The 23,838-nt window shown below is 33.8% G+C and overlaps 1 protein-coding gene across 1 annotated transcript in view; it reads right to left on the reverse strand.

The window, feature by feature from the left end:
* The window catches only part of LOC148947573 (solute carrier family 12 member 4-like), a 396,387-nt gene that overhangs the window by 265,457 nt on the left and 107,092 nt on the right, over positions 1-23,838 (reverse strand). The window contains 1 exon segment of the mRNA XM_089095942.1: positions 6,581-6,663. Coding sequence (XP_088952068.1) covers positions 6,581-6,663 — 83 coding nt within the window.

The raw sequence follows: 23,838 nt of genomic DNA on the forward strand, positions 1-23,838 counted from the left end.
GATAAAAATTTTGAGGCGACCATTTTGTTAAAAATAGTTCAAACATCACGTTTTAAAACTCCGGGGACGACACAACCCCCAGGGCCCGGGGACAGGCGTCGTAAGTTATGCCCTGGGGGCATATATAGTTCTTATAGAAGCGATGCTCGTATAAACTTCAGAGAGGGCTCATTTAATTGAAAATGGAAAGTTGTAGTTCACTTTTAAAGATTCAAAGAGACCGAAGCGCAATTAGCCCCCCCCCCCATGCCCTTTTCCCCCAAACCCATCCGATAAAAATTTTGAGATGGCCAATTTGTTAAAAATAGCTCAAACATCAGATAATAAAAACTCTGACGTTGACACAAACCCATTTTTTTAATTTGATATTGTTACTTTGATACTAGTTTTGATACTTTGATGAACATTTGATTTTGAAAAAAAGTTTGATTTTGAAATAAGGTATTTAAAAAAAAAATTTCAATCAAAAACGAAAAAAATTAATTAAAAAAAACTTTCCGAAAAAGAAGTTTTTCAAAGAAAAGTAAAGGCCATTTTAAACTTAAGATCATCAGATAATAATACCTGGTAAAATTCCAACTCAAAATGACCAGAAATTACTATTTAAGAATAAATGAAACCCAAAACGAACAAAAATTAAATAAACAATCATAGCAAAAAAACATACAACAAGTAATACTAAAGATCAATGAATAAATTTTAAAGCGAGTAATGCTTAAATTGAATATACAATTAAGCTTAAAACGAAAAAAAATATTTCGCTATTGCATTATAAATGAAACCCAAAACGAACAGAAATTAAATAAAGAATCAATGCAAACCAACATACAATAGATACTAATGTAAATGAATAAGTACATCTTAAAACGAGTGAAACTTAAATTGAATATGCAAATCAAGCTTTAAACGAACAAAAATCACTACAAACAAAAGTTTGGGTATCGCCTCTTTCTCTCATTGCAAAAGTCTAAAACCTACTGCGTCATTGGTGCTTTACTGAAAACTATATGCGTCTTGAACAGTCTTGAAAAGTATAAACAAAATCAAATTAAATATTTAATATACAATGATATTAATTGTTTAAGGATCCATCAGTTCAAGATTTTATTTCACTTTAATTTTATTTTCATTTTCAATGCTGTAAGAACTGGAAAAGAAAATATTTGTAATGTAATTCATTTTCAGTGAAGCGCCAATGACGCAGCAAGCATTAGGTTCTTACAGCTAAGGAAGGGAACAATTTTAGGGGTCTTGAACAATTTAAGAAAGAACTAATAAATTAAACTGAATATTGGATGTATAAATATATTAATTGCTGAAAGCTCATCAGTTCAAAATTTTATTCTAATTTTAATATTTATTTTCAACATTAAGTACAAAAGAAAATATCTGTTATACAGTTCGTTTTCAATAAAGTGCCAATGACGCATTAGTTTTAGACTTTTACAGTCAGAGAAGAAGGTGATACCCAAACTCTTGTTTGTAGTGATTTTGTTCGTTTCAAGCTTGATTTGCATATTCAATTAAAGTTTCGCTCGTTTTTAGATTGATTTATTAATTTACATTGATATCTATTGTATGTTTGTTTGCATTGTTTTGCATATTTAATTTCTGTTCGTTTTAACTTCAATTTATACTTCAATAGCAAAATTTTTTGTTTGTTTAAAGCTTGATTTGCATATTCAATTTAAGCATTACTCACTTTAAGATTTTTTTACTACTACTACTGCTACTACTACTACTACCACTACTACCATTATTAGCACTACTACTACTACTACTATTACTACTACTGCCTGCTACGACTACTACTACTATTACTGCTACTACTACTGCTACTATTACTACTATTACTACCACTGCTACTACTAATAGTACTGCTACTACTACTACTACTACTACTGCTGCTACTACTACTATACTACTACTACTAATACTACTACAACTACTGCTATTACTACTACTGCTATTACTGCTACTACTACTACTACTACTACTACTAATACAACTACAACTACTTCTTTTACTATGATTACTGCTAAGGCCAAGGGTATTAAGAAGAAAGATGCAGGGAGTGTTGAGGTGGAGGTTGAGCAAAATCAGAATGCACTATGTACATAAATATTGTCCAAATAGTGTATCAGCAATATCTTAGGAACGGCTTAGAGTATTAAGTTGGAACTTTCTCGGCATGATGAGGGGGATGCTAAACTAACCAAAAGGCAGAGTGTGCATGTAACTACTGCTACTACTACTATTACTACTGCTATTACTGTTACTACTACTACGACTTCTACTACTACTACTACTACTGCAACTACTACTATACTATTCTATACTACTACTACTACTACTAATACTACTACAACTACTGCTATTACTACTACTGCTATTACTCCTACTACTACTACTACTACTACTACTACTAATACAACTACAACTACTGCTTTTACTATGATTACTACTAAGGTCAAGAGTATTAAGGGGAAAGATGCAGGGAGTGTTGAGGTGGAAGTTCAGCTAAATCAGAATGCACTATGTACATAAATATTGTCCAAATAGTGTATCAGTAATATCTTAGGAACGGCTTAGAGCATTAAGTTGGAACTTTCTCGGCATGATGAAGGGGATCCTCAACTAACCAAAAGGCAGTGTGTGCTTATAACTACTGCTACTACTACTATTACTACTGCTATTACTGTTACTATTACTACTACTACGACTTCTACGACTGCTACTACTGCTACTACTACTACTGCTACTAGTACTACTGCAACTACTACTACTACTACTAATACTACTACAACTACTAATACTACTACTACTACTACTACTACTGCTGCTGCTGCTCCTATTACTACTGCTACTACTACTACTACTACTACTACTACTGCTACTACTACTACTACTATGACTAGTATTGCTACTAGGGATAAGGGTATTAAGGTAAAAATTTCAGTGGATATTGAGTGGGAAGTTGAGCTAAATCAAAACACACTATGTTTATGCAGGTTGTCAATATTGCGTATCAGTAATATCTTAGGAACGGCTTAGAGTAATAAGTTGAAACTTACAGAGCATGTTTCGGTAGATGCTGAGCTAACCAAAACCAATTGGTTTTGCTACTACTAATGATACTGCTGCTGCTACTACTGCTACTGCTACTACTACTAATTCTACTGCTACTATTACAACTGCTACCACTACTAAAGCTAAGGGTATAAAAGTGAAATTTTCAGAGAATCTTAAGGAGATATTGAACTAAATCGAAGCACACTATGTGCTTGCCAGTTTTCAGAAGGACGTATCAGCAAGTCCTAGGAATGGCCCTTTACAAATTTAAAAAACCAGATTTCATGTTTGTGTCCTTTGTACCTTGTTATCTTTGGTGTCAAAAATGAGTTTGAATTACAAAGTCTACTTCGTTTTGACTATTGCCAAAATGGGTCCTAGTATCTTAAGTATGACTTAAGAGAAATTCAGAAACCTCTTTTATTCCATTCTAGTTTTAGCCCATGCAAAAGATGTCTACTTGAAAACCAAGCACCCTATTTCGAAAGTCTCTCTTTTATCAACATTAACTTAAAATAGCGTGACATAAGTTAGGTTTCCAAAAGTTCCCAAAATCTTATCCTTTTGTGACATGTCATGACCTTTAAAACAAAACTTACAAAAGAAAGCAATCTATCTCAAGAATCATATGTTTATAAATTCTTGACTTCTGAGTCGAATAGATAGATAGATAGATAGATAATTTATTCAGCCGCTAGGCCATCCACAAACATTGCAATGATTATATAAGACAACAAACAAAACCCTTAAACCCATTATTTACATCTTTTTAAAACCTTTTTTAAAAATCCAGTCACTGCTATAATCGTCTCCCGGGATGAAGATTTAAGGATCACAGGAAAAAAAACTTCCCCGTCACCTAAATACTTCAATCTCAAATCTGAAAGCCCCTGGCACACCGTCAAAAAATGGAGCAAATTTTCTTCCTCCGTACCACAAAAAGAACAAGTATAATATGATCTCGGGCCCTGTGCATTTCTTTCAAATACTTTTAATCTAATTTTTAAGGGCAAACCATTCGCTCGGACCTGGAACCACAGACGCAAGCTTTCCGGTGACAAATTCAGCTTAAAATAATATTCTAGTCCAAAAGACTCTTCTATCTTAAAATACTGGCGCAAGGTTTCAGATTTTCGAATCTGTTCATGCCAGAGTTGGAACTCTTGATCCCCTTTAACATGTTTTATATGTAAGCTTGTATATCCAAGCTAATATATAAGCTTGGATTCTTCCAGATGATTATCCATAAGCATCATTCTTCAATATCACTTTAAAGATAGCGTAAAACGTTTCTTCACAAAGTGGGAGGCAGTCCCCCCTTATGTATATGACAAATAATGTTCGCTTAAAGCCTTATCATTTCTTGTTACTTTCATTTTAACTTATGGTGAAATTAAGGTGGGACTTAGCTGGTTAGGAGACGGTGGGAACTATTCTGCAAGGGGACGTTGAAATAGAAAAGGGTCAATTAGGAACCACCCTTGTGGAAGACAAATTTCTTACATATGAAACAGATGTATATTTAATTATTGATAGATTTAAAGGGATTTAATATTTTAAAGGTTCGTCCTATCTCGTCCATTATAAGCTTTTTTACTTTGTGGGGCCAAGTTATTAGAGTTGATTGGGCGGTCTTGCAATAACTTGTAGAGCTCGCAGAAGAGACACTGATAAATGACAAAAAACTCAGGTCCGACACCTACCTTCCCAGGGATCTTACAAAACCCAATTAGCTTCTCCCGTATTGTTCCGGAGATACAGATGATCGGTTTTAATGAAAGTTACATCGTCAGAAAATGTGAATTTTGCTTTGTGATTAAGCAAAACAGATTTGTTTTTCTTTTTTTTAAGTTCAGGAAAGGACAATCTCTAAGAATGTTCCACCATGTCTGCTAGGAAAACGCTAAAATCAACCCAAAAGAAAAATCATTTTAACGATTTGGCAGCCTAGAGAGGTTTCTGCGGTGCTACTTCCTTTATTTTAAAACCTTGCCAATTCAGAGGACTTACAATTTCACTGTCTTTTCAATCAGATTTCATAGTCCCCCCCAGATTCGTAAAAGCGTCCTTTGGCTTTAAGTGATTCAGCTTACGCCGAGACACCCAAAATGATTTTAAGGTATCGGAACTCTTTAAAGTTGCATATCAATGGAGATGGCGATCATCAATGGAGATCAAAAGTCTCAAACAACTATATGAGAATAGCTCTGACATCAAAAACCGAGAAAAGCATTTTATCTCTCGAAAAAAAATTAAACTTATCGAAAGGAAAAACCAAACCAGCTTAGGGAGGCTCGTACGATCAATTAAACTTTGTTCAAAACACAGTTTAAACTGTAATACGCGTTTGTTTCAGAAACAGGACACATAATAAAAGGACCTTTAAGGGGATCTTTAAAAGGATCTTTAAAAGGATCTAAGCCGAAAAGGATCTTTAAGGGGAGGAAAAAGTGTTCGACTGTTCTTTAATTTCACAATAGGTTCATTCCCTACTTGGCAATGAATCAGATCAGATCAAACTGAAATGTTTTTTTTAAAGAAATAATTTTTATTTAATTATTGAAAATTAAACTAACTAACTGTTTGCGCAATAATTCGCAATATTCGCTAACTGTTTCATCAACTAACTGTTTGCGCAATAATTCGCTAACTGTTTGCGCAATAATCAACTAACTGTTTGCGCAATAATTCGCAATAATAACTGTTTGCGCAATAACTAACTGTTATTGCGCAATTATTTGCGCAATTATTTTTATTATTTTTCATCATTAAAATTTGGTAGTTGATTTACTAATTGAGTCATGCGTAGAAAACACCATAAACAGGTCTCCCACATTATTACCGCATGTACGATCAGCCAGGGGTGGATCTAAAGCAAAATCTCGGGGGGGGGGGGGCAAATGTGACAAAGATGCCAATAATTGACCAAATTGACAAATTCATTTTAAGAAAAAGAGTGAAAAAAGAAAAAAACAGGGAAAGATGGCGCCAGAAAAAATTTTGGGGGTGGGGTCCTCTCCCCCCTGGATCATCACCCGGTTAATGTAGAAGTAAATTGTGCTACTGGTGGTTATGAACCTATGAATTATGATTTCAAATTTGCTTCTCAGCCGCTACATACGGTTATGTGATCTTGTCGTGTTAATCAGTTTTGTATTTCGAGTCCACGGGGGAAAGCGCAGTAGATACTTGGCCAACTTGAAATAACAAAACTTTAATTTTTTATCTATTTGAGTAAAAATCTTCCAAAAGGGCACGATAAATAACATGGGGCATTGCAATGGTGTTACACAGAGTAGCAAGTTTTGCTCTATTAAGGCGAAACTTTGCAACTCCGTAGATCCGCAACTCCTTAGTTAGGTAGCTGTAACATCACCCTCCTTTGTGAAGACTCTGGGAAATATTGGTATGTTTATGTACCAACTCGGTATATTTATGTACCAACTCGGTATATTTATGTACCAGCTCAATTGTAGAACAAAATGGATGAAGAAAGACCTTAACTTACATGGTATAGATATAAATTCTTTTCATATCCGCTCAATGTCTCTTTTTTATTGTTAACAATGGGGGCTTCGTCGGTAACATCGCCTGAAACACAAAGATAGTATTAAAGCTGAAGACCGTTATTTCACAGGATTTGGGATAGTGACATACTCTAACAATCGATAGGAAAGGTGCTTAAATACAGTATAATAAAACTCAGTTATTTTAGGCCACTACATTATCGGCGCGTACAAACATTATCGCGTACTACATTATCCGCGTACAAACATAGCGCGTACTACATTATCGGCACATACAAACAGCTTCTCCCATTTAATCTGGCATCAGCGGTCCAGTGTATATTACACTGGAACACGTATTTTGGCAGAAACTTTCTCAAATTAATACCTAAACACCAAAACAAAAAATTTGTCCCTTCTTAGGTAAATTGGAAATCATCAATGATTTCAGCGGAAATCATTGCAGCTAAACCGGGAAATGTAAATATTTTTTTACTTACCTTAGTCTTAATAGTAAATATTTTTTTTTCCTTACCTTAGTCTTAATAGTAAAATATAGACAGAAAACGATGTAGGTTTTGCCTGAAAATTCTTTTGTAATGTTTCAAACAGTTCGTGGTAACGAACTGTAAGTAAGGAGCGACCCGGCTCAATGGTAACCGAAACTCTAAAAAACGGAATTTTGATACCAATAGATACATCAAAAGAATCAGATTTTAATTCTAATTTCAAATATAAAAATTTCATCAAATTTAATTATGCCTATCAAAAGTTACGCGCCTGAGAAAATTTGGCTGATTTTCGAGAAAAGGGGGAAAGACCCCATAAAAGTTGTAGAAACTTAATGAAATTCACAGCAACATATTCAGTGTATTAGAGAACCCTACTGTAGAGGTTTAAGCTCCTATCTACAAAAATGTGGAATTTTGCATTTTTTGCCAGAAGAAAGATCACGGGTGCGTGTTTATTTGTTTTTTGTCTGTTTTTTCCCAGGGGTGATCGTGTTGACCCAGTGGTCCTAGAATATTGTTGGAGGGCTCATTCGAACGGAAATTAAAAGTTCTAGTGTCCTTTTTAAGCGACCAAAAAAAATAAAGGGCAACTAGGCACCCTCCCACGCTCATTTTTTTCCCGAGGTCACCTGATCAAAATTTTGAGATAGCCATTTTGTTCAGCATAGTCGAAAATCTAATAAATACGTCTTTTACGATGACTTAATCCCCCACAGTTCCCAGGGGAAGGGCTGCAAGTTATGAACTTTGCCCATTGCTTACATATTGTATTGGTTATTGGGAAGTATACAGACATTTTCAGGAAGAATTTTTTTCTGGTAGGGGGGGGGCGGAAAGAGGGGGCTACTCGGGATAATCTTTCCGTTGAGGATGTTTCTTTGGGGCAAGGGACATTTCTATGAAGGGGGCGCCGGATTTCCAAGCATTATTTAAAAAACGATCAGAAATTAAATTTAAAAAAACTAATTTTTTCAACTGAAAGTAAGAAGCAACATTAGAACTTAAAATGAACAGAAATTATTACGTATATGAGGGGGTTCTCCCCCAAGTCAATACCTCGCTCTTTACGCTATAGTTTTTTTAGTGCTTTCAAAAGAGCAATCTATTCTAATTAACGGCCTTTGTGATTCAGGGGTGTGTGAATTAAATTTTTTTTTAAATTTTAACGTAAAGAGCTTGGTATTTACTAAGGTGAGAACCCCCTAATATACTGAATAACATATACGTAATAAAAAAAAAAACAAGCTATGCTGCTCAGTAGTAAGTGGAACTTTTAAAACCGGAATTTTGATGTCAATAATTGTATCAAAACAATGTACTTATAGTGCCGATTCTAAATAAATCAATTTTATTAAGTTTAGTATAACTAATCAAAGCCTACGAGTCTGAGAAAATCTAACTGATTTTTTAAAGAGGGGGGAACATCCCCTAAAAGTGAAAAAATTTTAATGAAAATCACACCGTCAGATTCAGCGTATCAGAAAACCCTATAACATTGGTTTCAAGCTCATATCTGCAAAAATCTGCAACTTTGTATTTTTCGCTAGAAGAAAAATATACGAATATAGAAGTTTGTTACGTAAGTTAATTTGTAAATTACATCAGAACCAAATTTAGAGACAGCCATTTAGCAAAAGAAAAGTAAAACTTGTATGCAAATTTTGTTTACCTATTTAATGACGGCGAGCCAAAATAAAAGCTGCATTGACTGAAAAACGATCAGAAATTAAATAAAAGAAACAAGTTTTTTAAACTGAAAGTAGGGAGCGACATTAAAACTTAAAACGAACAGAAATTATTCCGTATATGAAAGGGGCTGTCCCCTCCTCAACGCCTCACTATTTACGCTAAAGTTTTTTATTGGTTTAAAAAATAAAGTTGTGAGACAGAGTCAAAATTTAGCGTAAAGAGCGAGGCGTTGAGGAGGGGACAGCCCCATTAATATACGGAATAATTTCTGTTCGTTTTAAGTTTTAATGTCGCTCCTTACTTTCAGTTGAAAAAGCTTGTTTTTTTTTATTTATCCTATAAAAGCTGAATATGGCATTTTGCACTTTATAGCACTTTGCTGAATATAGCACACTGAACTTTCGAGGAAACTATGCCTTAAGGCCACTCAACACCTTAAGAATCATTTTGCGAGTCAGTGCTGGCTGACCACCTCAAAAGCGAAGGGCTTATTAGCAAATTTTCCAAGCAGCAAGGGGAACTCCCAAAGTAAATTTGGTAAAGATTGAAAGGCGATCTTAAATGTGTCAACAGTTCAAAAAGCTAACGAGAGGCCAGTTTGTATAATCTTTAACTAATTGTTCAGTAAAGTGATTTCTGTTCAATGTATATGCAGCATAAATGTTATGCATCCTGTGTTGGCAAGGTTTTCAATAAAGAGGAGTGATACATCAGGGAACTCTCAAAGAGGTTCCCTTACGTTGTAATCAGCTCAATTAATACTTACGTTGAGCTGAGTTTTAATGTTTTCCACGCAGGTATGCTGAAAAATTTTGAGGGACTGTCCTTTCCTGAATTTTAGAAAGAAAATTTTGCTCCATTCAATTGAAAAAACAAAATTAACACTTTCTAATGATTTAAGTTTCAATAACTCTTATTATCTCTATCTTCGGCAAAAAAGGGGAGGAATGGTTTTTTTAAGATCTCCGGAAAAGTAGGTATCGTTTAGGGATCTATGATCAAAGATCTACATGTTTGGGCAAGAGCGCCCAATCGAGTCAAAATAGTTTTGCAATAGAAACTAAAAAAGCTTATTAAGATCGAGAAAGGGTACCAAATCCCCTTAAACATTAATTATTTCTTCTAACATAGAAAACGAGCTTCTTGTCATGAATATTACGCATATTGTCAATTTTGATGTTAACATGTAGGATAACACATGCGTTTTAATTGGCTACGACAGGGGGCATTAGCCCTGGAATGCCCATCAGCTTGCAATATTATTTCAAATAACTATAAACCCTTTAAAAAAAAATATAGGTGCTATTTTCTGTTGGTAGCAACGAAATAAGCGGTCTGTTCAAAGCTCATTAACTGGACAATTATGTCATTTGCAAATTATAACTATCTTGCGGTGAATAGCATTGATTGAAACGATCAAAGAATTTCTGGCCCTAAGCTTTTAAATAATCTTTAAACCTGAGATTTTAATAGCTAAGAAGAGCTCTAACTGAAAATTATTCTTTTTTGGCAAATTAATGAGGAGAATAAAACTTTATTTTAAAGTTAAAACTTTGAAAAAAGAAGGATCTTAATTACAGCCAAAAATGAGCTTTTGCACACTTAATCAAGGTCTTACATATTAGTTTTTAATTATTCTGCCAGTTCCAAGTCTAAAAGTAAGTTCTCCTTCTGTCACTAGGGAAAAAGCCTTGGCTTTTTCCTCATCATTTTTCCCTAATAAAAAGTTTATCCCTTGGTAATTTATAGATACTTGGTAATTTACTCCACTTATGATTTTTTTAATTCCGTCCAATTTTCTTTATTAATCACAATAAACTCGCTCTATTCCATGAAATGATTAATTAGGATGTTAAGTGGCCAGGATCCGTATCTCATTTAGGACAAATAGGACAGCCCAAGTTTATGGGTCATTCTTTTCTAGAACTATAACACACAGGTATTTAATTATGAAAAATAGCGCTTTAAATTGTCCTAAAAATAATAGTATGTTGATTAACAACAGTATTATTCCTGTTTTATATAGAAAGTAAAACTGCATAATTTTTGGAACATGTTGCAGTTTCGACGTTCGGTGGTATGAAGCAATACAAAACATCCAAAATTCCTCCAAAAAATGCTATATAAAATCTTTATATAGAGACAAGCTTAAGTTTTTATTTTTCAACTGATTTTGAAAAGTTTTAATTATTAGTAAATTCAAACCTTTTTGATCCGAAGACTATCAGTGGAAAATTAAATTTTCATTTATTTCCAAAGCTCCAAAATCTATCATGCAAAAGATGGAGTGGTACAATTTTTTTTTTTTGCTTCATCGGGAAATTTTCCGATCGCTTCACATCAAAAGCGCCCAAATTAAACCCAAAAACAATAAAAAAAAGTGTAGTAAAATGTATAAATAATAAAAAGCTACATTTTCCTTTTCAAGTTTTGCTTGAACAATTACACTATCAAACGGAAATGTTTTTAGGTAAAAAACTTATTCATCAGTGAACGAATTTTATTTTCGTTTCAGATAATCAGAGTTATGAGTGTGTCAAATTGCACTAACAACTGTACTGTTCTCATTTAATTTATTATATCCTTATTTATGCATAATTCCTTCTAATGAAATATCTTGGATATTTATTATTATAAATATATATCCTTATATAAGGATATTATTATCCTTATGCATGCATAATTATATGATTACATCATTATAATATAATTATATAATTATATGGATATAATAAGGATATTATTATATCCTTATTTATGAATAATTCCTTCTAATGAAATATCTTGGATATTTACAACTTCCATTACATATCACAAACCAACATATAACGGACTTTTTGTGATGTTTTATTCAGGAATAAAATAACATAAACATCTTATTTAGATAAACATATTATATTTGTTTTGTGTAAGCAACAGAATAATTAATGACGAAGTTCAGTGGCTTATCTAAGGAGAGGGATATTGCAAATTTTTATGAATATCGGTATTCTTTCTTAAATAATGATAAAAAAAATTAAATATGTTGTAGCTCCCAAACCCTTATCCAAAATAAATCAGACTCCTCCCATGTAAAAACTTGATTTCAGACCTGAATATGTTGTAAATCCCTTATATATATATATATATATATATATATATATATATATATATATATATATATATATATATATATATATATATATATATATATATATATATATATATATATATATACATTATAAATAACATGTTATATTAAAATAACAGATACTGCTATTTAACTTAACACATAGTAAGCAAACACTAAACTTATTCGTCTTCAGCTCAAATTATATTTTGGAGAGTAATGTATTCGGAATCCGAAATTCGGCAGTTTTAGTTGAACTTCGAACTATTAATATAGGTAGGGTTGGGCCTATATTTCTCAATATTGGTACAGTGCATAAGTACAAAAAGATTGAAAATTTCCCACGTCGTAATCAAGGCCGTATCCAGGGGGGTTACCCGGTTTGAATTCCCCCCCCCCGAAATTTTTGACCGAGTCGAAAATAAGTCGAAAATTAGAAAAAAAACTAGGTAAAAATCAGTAAAATTAGTCGAAAACTAAGTCAAAAATTAGTAAACCCCCCATCCCCCCCCCAAAAAAAAATCCTGGATCCGCCCTTGGTCGTAATGGTAAAGTTATGATTATTGACTTGTGCACATCATGTAGTTAATGAGACTTACAAATAAGGAAAAGAAAAACTGTTAACTTAATACTGGGAACCATAACGCGTGCAAGGAATTCATTGTACTTCAACAACTTAATATTACCAGTCTACCTGACGGGGCTAATAGCCCTGTTTTTCGCCTCTTGAAGTGCTAAGATCTTACTTCTTTCTGCTCAGACAGTCGTTTTTTGGTTCATCAAAGGGCTAAGATCTTAACGCTCAGTTATATAAGCAAAAAAATCAAGTATTTCTGCCAAAAAGAACATTGAAGATGCAACATTGATGAAGATCCCATCAAAGCTCTTAGAACACTGATCAGAGTAGGATTATGAAAGATATTTGAAAAAAAAATCGGTCAAAGAAGTAAAATCTGAGACTTCAGGTTTTCATTAAAATCATACCCTAGATGGCAGTCCTTGAAAGATGGCAGCAGCACTTCTTGAAATTTCATTTGCCTGACTTTTGAGTATTGTTATTTGTCCCTGGGTGTGGGCTTTTACAAGAAATGGAATACTATTATTCATAACTATAAATAATAATAGGGGGATTCACCAAACTGATTGAAGGGTCCGGCCACAAAGGCCAAAATAGAACATCGAGATGGAAAATCTTCTTGATTCACGAGTGTTTCGTAATCGATAAAATTAGAGTTGTGCATGTTCTCAACTTAAATACTATTTTTCTTATCCTTGGTCACAAAAAAAAACTAATTATCAAAATATGTGATGAAACGTAAAATAAAATTGTAAATAAAAAACGTAAAATTATGAATTTTTTAATTTGAAATATCACCCCTTCCGTGCAATTAAGATCTTCTTTTTCAAAACTAATAAGCGTATTTTTGTACAGCCAATAATTATAAACAAGCAAAATTTAAATCTGTATCATAATCTTATCCTTAATCCTTAAATTTGAGCTGTTGAAAAGAAACAGATTTGATTTTGGAGTGTCATTCTACAGCCGGCTATTTAAACCGAATATTTCCCAGCCTTTTAGCAAGGTACTTCTTTGTCTTAGGGTACCAACCAAGAAAAATAAAACAGAAATACTAAATTTAGTAATTACAGGCTAAAGAATATAAATTTAAATTAAACAATATAAATAAAGAAAAAATAGAATACTAGAAAGTGGTATCAAACCCCATTTTTGGACAGCTTATTGTTTGATACACGGTCAGTCAAAAAAGTATTTAAAACTGCTTTTAGACAATTCCTCTGAAAAAAATTACCATATCTTCTTTGGTTTTTAAGAGTGCCCAAGCTTTAAATCCACATCTGACCACTGTCATAACCGTGGCTTTGAACATTCTAAAATTAGTTCACAGACTTATTTTTCCGCTCTTCAATCTTTTTCAACTGTGAAAAATCCCTGCGCCATTTTCCTTTTTATACCTTCACTGGATCCTTCATCCTTAGTAATAGTACTACCCAGGTGAGTCCCCTTATACACTTGGTTGATTTTCTCGTCACCTAACATAACCCCTTCACTGCCATTTATTCCTAGTCTTAATCTTCTTAATATTAATTGTCCGACCTAAACTTGCACCTAGAACTCTCAAGACCTCCGATAATTCATTAATATCGTAAAGATTTCTATCTAAGACATTCAAATCATCAGTATAAATTAATTCTAGGAGAGTGTTACCTTCCAATTCTGTTCTCCTGTTCCCTTTGCCATGTTCCTTAGAAAAAAGTCCATCAAAGTAATCCATAGGAACAGGGTTAGGATAAATCCCGCGTTACATCTGATTGTAGATCAAGCCAACTACTAACCTAACTTCCTATCTTCCCGCAGCAATATTTTATCGTAAATAGCCCTAATCACCGCAATGTAATTACTTGGTAAACCATACAAGGATAGGACCTTCATGAAAGTTTTTCTATCAGCTGAACCAAATGCCTATTCGTAATCTATAGAGCTGAGGACTAAAGGGGTTTGATGGCTCAGATATTTTTCAAGACACAAGATGATTCAATATATTTTAGAGCCACAATTCTTTTTTTCTTATAATCCTTGGTTTATTCAAGGCTATTTAGTCTAATTAGTCATAAGATTAATTAGTCTCAAGGTTAATTAATCATAGTGATTGAAATCAACTATTATGGGATGAAGGTATGCATAAAACTACATATATTTTATTTATAAGAGATTTCGAGAGTCATTCAACACTACTAAAACTACTACTAATAACTCGCTGCAGCACCATTCTGCCTAAAACCAACACGGCTACGCACGCTCCTCCACCATTCCAATCTATTAAAGCCTCCTTCTTTACACCCTCCCAATAATTTCCCTTAAGTATTTCCCAACGACATCCTCCTAGCCTATTCGGGGACGATCTACTTTTCGTTTTGCCCTTGATGGTTGACCGACAAGAACGATCTTTGACAATCATTCATTCAACAACTGCTGGAAAATTCGAGAATTTGCAAAAGTAGTGAATCAAAGTTCTGAATTTAGGTAGAGTCAGAGTCAGACAAGCTTCAAACGAGCCATAAACTACCTTTTATTTTCAATAATTGTTTTTTTTTCTAATTTATATGAGAACACCTGTTTTGACTCTTAAGACTCATGCTTTCAATTTTTTCAGTTTTATCTTAATTTATTCATTTCCAGCGTATTTGAAGAAAAATAAGTAAACAACTCTGGCCTTTGATATGAGAATCCTATCCATTTCTTAGCAGGAGAAGACTTGGGAAGCAGGTCTCTCGAGAGAACTTAATTTTGATTAAAGATTATATAAGCTAGGTCTCATTTTTCCAAAAGAGAAAACAGATTTTAAATCAAAGGTGAAGAAACTTTTAAATTCAATTAGTACCAACGAAAAAAACAACATAAAAATATCATAAAAGCATCATTTGAAGAATCAATTACGGACAAACATCACAAAAGACAGCCGAAAGTCTGCATTCAATTGAATGCTTTAACAAATTTGCTTGAGTTTCAAAAATAATAAATAAATTATAATAATATAATTAAAATACTATAAAATATATTATAAAATTATAAATATAAAATTGTAAAATATAAAAATAAATAATTATGAATAAATTATAAATAAAAAATAATATGTAAAAATGCTCATTACAAAAATAACAATTCCATAAAAAAAAATCTACTCGCAATTTCCCCAAAAAATGACAAAGTATCTTTTAGAATAAACTTTGTTCTCGTTGAGGAAATATACGTCAAAAGAACTTTAGAAGCAGTGAAATAGCTCTCCAGCCAGTGGCGGATCCAGAGGGGGGCGGGCGCCCCCCTAACATAGTCTAAAGTAGTATAATCTACTTAATTACCGCAAGTTTGCGTTAAATAAACTTGCTCCTAACGCAAAGTTTATCGGATCAACCTATTTTGCCCCCCCTAAAAAAAATCATGGATCCACTACTGTCTCCAACACACCCTATGCCAATGGTCAAATCCATAATAATTCACACAAATGCATTGCTTCTCGAATCCCTAATAAATCAGCAGGTTTAGCTTCTTTTTCTTTTGTGATTTACTGAATCAATAGGAATTGCCAAATAACTAAATATGACTTACTGTTTAAACTTGTTCATATCTACGACTCCGAAATCAAGCTACGTAACTGCTACAGAAGCTATTGACCTACTTTAGAACGTTATTAAATTTAAAAAAAAACAATTTTTTTTTAAGTGAAACTAAGGAGCGAGATTAAAACTTAAAACGAACAGAAATTATTCCGTATATGAAAGGGGCTGTTCCCTCCTCAACGCCTCACTCTTTACGCTAAAGTTTTTTATTGTTTTGAAAATAAAACTCTGTGACAGAGTCAAACTTTATTGTTTTAAAAAATAAAGTTGTGTGACAGAGTCAAACTTTAGCGTAAAGAGCGAGGCGTTGAGGAGGGGACATCCCCTTTCATATACTGAATAATTTCTGTTCGTTTTAAGTTTTAATGTCGTTCCTTACTTTCACTTAAAAAAAACTTGTTTTTTTATTTAATTTCTGAACGTTTTTGAATTAATGCAGTTTTGATTTTGGCTCACCCTAAATGAATAATTAGAATGAAATTTGTGTATTAATTTTACTTGTTTTGGCTAAATGGCTTTCTCGAAATTTTGTCCTGACGTAACTTACGAATTAACTTACGTAACGAAACTCTATATCTGTATGTTTTTATTACGTATATTAGGGAGTTTACCCCTAGTCAATACTTTGCTCTTTACGCTAAAGTTCGAATTTCGTTCGAATCACAAACCCCTGAATCACAAAGGCCGATTAATTTGAATAGATAGCTATTTTGAAAGTACTAAAAAAACTTTAGCGTAAAGTCCAAGGTATTGACAAGGGGGCAACCCCCTTCTTATACGTAATAATTTCTGTTTGTTTTAAGTTTTAATTTTGCTCCTTACTTTCAGTTGAAAAAGCTTGTTTTTTTGTTTAATTTCTGATCGTTTTTTAAATAATGCTGGGAAATCCGGCCCCCTTCACAGAAATGTCCCTTCCTCCAAGACAACCTCCTCCATGGAAAGATCCAACCCCGGAACCCCCTCGTCCGACCCTTTCCCCCACCAAAAAAGATTCTTCCTGAAACGTTTGTATACTTTTCAATAATCAATGCTATATGTAAACAATGGGCAAAGTTCATAACTTGCAGCCCTTCCCCCGGGAACTGTGGGAGATTAAGTCATCCTCAAAGATATATTTATTAAATTTTCGACTATGTTGAACAAAATGGCCATCAAAATTTTGATTGGGTGACCTTGGGAAAAAAATTAGCGTGGGAGGGGGCCTAGTTGACCTCCAATTTTTTTATCACTTAAAAAGAGCACTAGAACTTTTAAATTTCCGTTCAGATGAGCTCTGTCACGATATTCTAGGACTACTTGATCGATACGATCACCCCTGGGAAATAAAAAAAAAACAAAAAAAAAACAAATAAAAATGCATCTATCATCTTTCTTGTGGCAAAAATAAAGAATTCCACCTTTTTGCAAATAGGAGCTTGAAACGTCGATAGTGGGGCTCTATGATGGGCTGAATCTGAAGGTGGGATTTTCGTGATAGTTCTATGACTTTTGGGGGTTGTTTTCACCTTTTTTTGAAAATAAGGCAAATTTTCTCAGGTGCGTAACTTTTGACGGGTAAGACTAAACCTAATAAAACTTATATATTTGAAATTGGCATAAAAATCTGATTCTATTGATGTTTCTATTGGTATCAAAACTCCATTTTTTAGAGTTTTGGTAACTATTGAGCCGGGTTGCTCCTTACTTACAGTTCGTTATTACGAACTGTTTGAAAGAGGGGAATGACTAAAGCTTAAATTAATGGTCATAAATAAAGTATTTACCTTATGGTATTTTTAAAGTCTAGTGTTGTAGTATGTTTATATTTTTGGTATTTTTGGTATTTACTTCTTTCTTTGGCAAGAAAATAGAGGAATGAAAAATTGATCTAGCGCATTTATGGGGGTTCAGTCTACGGTCACAATCAAAATTTTTTTCTTTTATAAAAATTTCTTTTTGTTTTAGTGAGCCTATTGTTTTGGTGGGATGTAGAGCGAGGTAATGAGGAGTGAGTAGCCCCCCTTATATTAGGAATAACTTCTCTTCGTTTTAAGCTTTAATGTAGCTCCTTACTTTTAGCTAAAAAAAAACTTTCTTTTTTATTTAATTCATATCTAGGACGTCCTGCAAAATCAGACTGCATCACTGCTACAGAAGCTATTGACTTGTTGCATAACAAAAAAAAGGGGAAATTAACGGTCACAAAAAATATTCACCTTATACTGTTGTTATAGTCTATTGTTTTAGTATATTTATGTTTATGGTATTTTTACTATTTAATTCCGTTTTTTGGAAACAAAATGTGTATCTAAACGCATCTTGAACGAACGTTGAAAAGAAAAACCTTCATCGATCATACGGCATTCTTTTAGCTGGATTTTCTTTAAGCAAGAAAGTTCATTTTTGACATAGTTTAAGAACAAAAATATAAAATCTAAAAAATACTTGAAGAAAATTTCGTTAGAAAAGCTTGAGCAAAATACTAACAAACCACAGCTATTGTTTGTTTGAAACAGAAGTGCCATCTATTCAAAAATATGAACAGAGTTGCAAATTATAATTTCTGTTCATCGTTTTAAATTCCAATCTATAATTATAATACGATACATCTCTTCTAGAGAAAAGTCACTATCAAATAGAGATAGTGATTATCAAATAGAGTATGCCTTATGTAGAGCTGATCAGCGAGACCTTAAAATAGTATATGAAAAACAAAGGCTCTGAAGCTGTCTGAAGTGTAATAGAAAACACTTTTCTTCAAGAAAAATCACTCGCATTTTCTGTCAGAAAATTAAACATGGTAGGATCAATCAATATCTTTTTTTCCAAAAATACATTTAAATTTCAAAAATAAAAATTCAAACAATCGGTTTTGGCCTTTTCTGCATCAGTAGCATCAATTGCTGAAGAATAAAGAAAAGTTCTATTTAAAAAAACGTTTCTGTTTTTAAATGATATATATGGCTAAGAAGCTTAAAAATATCGGAAGGATATAGAATTAAATAGAAAATTTAAAATGAAATCTTAAATTTTCCATATTGGCTCCTGAGCCGGATTAATTTTTCAACCAAATTACTAAGCCTTAGCTATTCTGGACGAATCACAATTTTTTTTTTTTTTTTTTTTTTTTTACTCGATTTAGAGGGTGAATCCAGGGTTTTGTTCGGGGGGGGGGGGATCTCAAACCCGGTAGACGCACCCTCTGGATGTGGCCTTGCTCGAACCATAGTTCGTAGGTTCTGCCACAAAAAGCTTAACACCAATAAAAATCTTAGTGCCCTTAACCAACCAGCCACAAAAATATTTCGGCTATTCTGTGTTCTACCAAAATAGCTTTGATATGAGGAGTTGGGTAAAGACAGTTCCCATCAAACTCTATACTTGTCAGACTTCAGAAAAAATAGGAGTTCAAAAGAGCTGGAACAGCTAGAGCGAGCTAGTTCTTTAATATTTAAAAATTCTGTTGTGTCAACACAAAAACAAGTTCATTATATCGGTAACCACGGATCAATCGTAATTTGTAATCGCTTCAGCTTGTGAACAAATCCATCATTTACTGAACATATTGTTCTGTTATATTCGATCAGAAAATGCTACCACTACTGCTACTACTAACTACTCCATGAAGGACAAAACCATTTTAGACCAATGCTGCGTAAGCTCGTGTAAGTTGCTCGGCTGCTTTAACTTTAATGGTCCTCTTTCTTTGAAGATGAAGGCCTTGCGTGGTACCAGAATTTGAATTTGAAATTTTGGAATGGAGGGGGGATCCTAAAAACACCAAAAAACTGATTATTTCTGTGGTAGAAACCCACTTTATAAACAGAGAAGTAACTTTTGCGTAGGTCGGTGCAAGTAATTTCTCCCAGCAATTTCAAAGCAAAATTTAAAGTTTACTGATAACGATTTGATTCTTTATTTACATTATTTAAATTGACATCTGTTAAAATAATATTATAAGCTAAAACTTAAAAATACTATATTGCTTGATGAATTAAACTGTATATTCAAGGCCGTTTAAAGGGGGACCGGGACAAGCTGCCCTGACTTCCATGGCTGGGGGACCGACCGCCATTACTGGGGGAGAACCACAGCAAGGGCTTCGGGGAATTATTTATTTATTTTTGAGTCGGGAGGGGGTGCCCCAGGCACCACCAACCCTTGGAACGGTTCTACATAAATTTAAGACTGTTTTTTTTTTTTCATTAAATTTCTCTCTCAATTCACTTGTATAAAAAATTCGAGACAATTCTGTTGAGAGAATACAAATATGGTATGAGTTTCCCTTATCATTGCCATTTCTCAGCCATCGTCAGCAATGTAGATTAATTCAAGAGAAATAAGGCTCTTATGCCATTGTGATAAGCCCAAAGAACTATTTAGTCAATACTAAAAACTATTTAGCCATACACCATTCATACAATAAAGAGAAAAATAATCACAAACAGTAAACTGGGTTGTATTAAGCTCAGCCAGAGTTTACCCAACTCTAAATGGATACCCGGAGAAATTTGGGGAAGGTAAACAGGAAGGGTTTGCGAAAGCACAGGATAGACGTCCCCCAGCTCCCTATTGCAATTCCTGGCAGAAGGGCAGTGAAATGGAGATCAGCACTGCCGGCAGATATTGTATAATCCAATGTCGTGTTCTTTATCTTTTTACCTTAATAATAAAGTTTATCTTTGGTGTAGGAAAAGAAAATAGTAATGGATACAGACTTTTGCAATTTTGTAGGTATAACAATCTAGTTATAACCAATACGGTGTTTGGTCATAAAATGGCTCATAAGTTAACATGGTATCTACATGGTGGTAAAACAGCAAAACTTATTGATTATGTTATAGTAAACCGAAGACTGGCAGGATAAATATAAGATACTATGGTATATAGGAGTGCCGTTATTGATGTTAAAAGTAAAGATCACCATCTAGTAGTGTTTAGGGTTAATTTAAAGCTGAAATTTCCGAAGGGTAATTAACTACCTCCCGAAAAGCTATGATGTTGGTAGACTCCAGGATGAGAATTTGACAGAAACTTTCCAGGAACAGTTTAATACTAAATTTGAGATTTTAAAATTTGATAATGTAGAAGATGGCTGAAATAATTTTAGAAAAATAATTTGTGAAGTTGCTGAAGGTGTCTTAGGGAAGAAAGCTAGAACTGCAGCTAAGAATATTAGTGAAAAAGCTTCATGTTTAATAGAAAGGAGAAAGGACTTTTACAAGAATTATCTGAGTGATAGATCATATGAAAACAAAAGAAATATAAAGAAAGTAGAGAAAGCATTAAAATATGAACTAAGGAGGTGTGAAGTGGAGGCCATGGATAAAATGGCCGAGAATCTGTCAGATGAATCAAGACGGCAAAATAGTTACATACTGTACTGGCACGTTAACAAAATGAGTCAGACGAATCAAGCGAGACTTGGAACAGTTAACGGTGGTACTGTGGCTACAATTTACAATAAGGAAAGAAGTAAAGAGAGATGAGCCGAACATTTTGAAAAATTTCTTAACCAAGATACAATTGTAGGAAAAGATATAAAGGAAAATGAAAAAGTTTATGATACCTTGGATGTGAAGGAAGATTTGTTTTGTAAGGAGGAATTAGCGACAGTACTAAAGCGATTAAAAAATAATAAGGCTCCAGGTGCTGATAGGGTAGTAAATGAGTTTTTGAAATATGGTGGCTCTGAGGTTAGAAATAAGTTACTGAAGATTATGAATATGATTTTTGAAAAAGGGGAAATACCTGACGATTTTAGGAAAACCTTAATTAAGCCACTTTATAAGAAAGGTGATAAAAGTGAGTGTGGTAATTATCGAGGCATTAGTCTGGTCACTGTAGTTACTAAATTACTTAGTAATATGATACTTTTTAGACTGAGAGATGCCGTAGACAAGGTTTTAAGAGAAGAACAGTGCGGTTTTAAAAAAGGGAGAGGATGTGTCGACCAAATTTTGATTCTTAGGCTAATAATTGAGAAGTCTGAGTTTTCAAAAACCTTTGGCCCTCAGTTTTATAGATTATGAGCAAGCGTTCGATTCTGTTGATAGAAGAGCTTTAGTAAAGGTTTTATCCTTGTATGGTATACCAGACAAATACATTAAAGTGAATAGGGCCATGTGCGAGAATAGCGCTGCTGCGGTTAAGGTAGGAAATGAGGTTAGCAGCTGGGTTTGTATTAAATCAGGATTTAAGCAGGGCTCTGTTCTATCTCCCTTTATAAGGATTATTTTGATGGACTTTGGCTTAAGGAGCACAGTAAAGGCAATGGGAGGCCACGGAATCAAATAGGGAGGTAAAAGTCTCCTGGACTTCGATTATGCTGATGATTTAGGCATCCTATATGAAAGTGTGAGCAAAATGAATGAAGTATTAGAGATTTTGCGTGTTCAAGGTGCTAGAGTAGGTTTGAAAATTAATGTTAAGAAGACTAAGTCACTTAGGTTAGGAACAAGTGAAAATGAAGAGATGACGTTTGGTAATGAAAAGATTGATCAGGTGGGCAGTTTCACTTACCTAGGTAGTATTATTAGTAAAGATGGTGGGAGCAGTGAAAATTTTAAAAGTAGAATAGCCATGGGCTCAGGGTGTTTTTTTCACAGTTAAAAAAAAGTTTGGAAGAAAGGAAGATAAATCTGCAAACCAAGATTAGAATATTAGAAGCTACAGTGATGACAGTGGTCAAATATGGCTCTGAATCATAGACGCTCCGAAAAGCGGATGAAGATTTGCCAGATGTTTTCCAGAGAAATTGCTTAAGGGTTGTTCTGGGTACCCGGCTGACAGACCGTATTTCAAACAATAGGCTATAAGAAAAATGTGTTTCAATACCGCTCTCTAGGTCTATAAAGAAAGAAAGGTTGAGGTGGCTAGGGCACGTTGTGCGGATGAAGGATGACAGATTGCCGAAGATCGTCCTTATTGGCCAACCGTCTAGGGATAAACAGAAAGCAGGTCGTCCTCGTCTGGGGTGGGAGGACGTCATAAAGAAAAATTTAAAGGAAATGGGAACTTCCTGGGAGGGTGTAAAAAGGGAGGCTTTGAATAGATTGGGGTGGAGGAGGAGCGTGTGTAGCTGTGTTGGCCTCAGATGGCTTGGTGCTACGGTGAGTTATTAGTAGTAGTATTGATATTTTTGCTCCTTGGTGGTGCAGAAAAATGCCATACTTAAAAAAATATGTCCATTTTATTTTGTCTATTGAAAAATTAATAAATTTTATTTTTTATGTCTCTATAAAATATGAATATTTTTTGTTATATAATATTTTTATGACAATTAAATATTTTTATGTCTATGATTGAATATTTATGGTTGAATATTTTAATGTCCATATAAAAATATTATTTGAAAAAAACTACGTTTTCTAAAGAGTTAAAGAGGCTGAGTCACAAGTTCGAACCTTAAAACGCACAGGGATTAGAAGGTAAAGTTGGGGGGCTGCCACCCCCCAAACCCCCCGCTTTCGCAGCCTTTAAATAATAAAAAAAATTTTAAACGGAAAGTAAGGTGCGACATTAAAACTTAAAACGAACAGAAATTATTCCGTATATGAAAGAGACTGTGCCCTCCTCAACGCCTCGCTCTTTACGCTAAAGTTTTTATTGTTTAAAAAAAAGAGTTCTGAGAAAGTCAAACTTTAGCATAAAGAGTGAGGCGTTGAGGAGGGCACAGCCCTCCTGAAATTTCGAGGATAAGCTCCCGGGCCCTAGGAAAGCTTAACCTCTAAATTTCAGCCCAATCGGACAACGTTAAAGGGGGGCTGTGGTCGGAGGGTCGAAACTTCCGGCCCACTTTTACCCATGAAGATAAAGTCGGAGGGGGTGAAAT

Source organism: Artemia sp. Qi Xiang Cuo, chromosome 10 (genome assembly GCF_049724085.1).
Source record: "Artemia sp. Qi Xiang Cuo chromosome 10, ASM4972408v1, whole genome shotgun sequence".
In the NCBI taxonomy this organism is placed as follows: Eukaryota; Metazoa; Arthropoda; class Branchiopoda; order Anostraca; family Artemiidae; genus Artemia; species Artemia sp. Qi Xiang Cuo.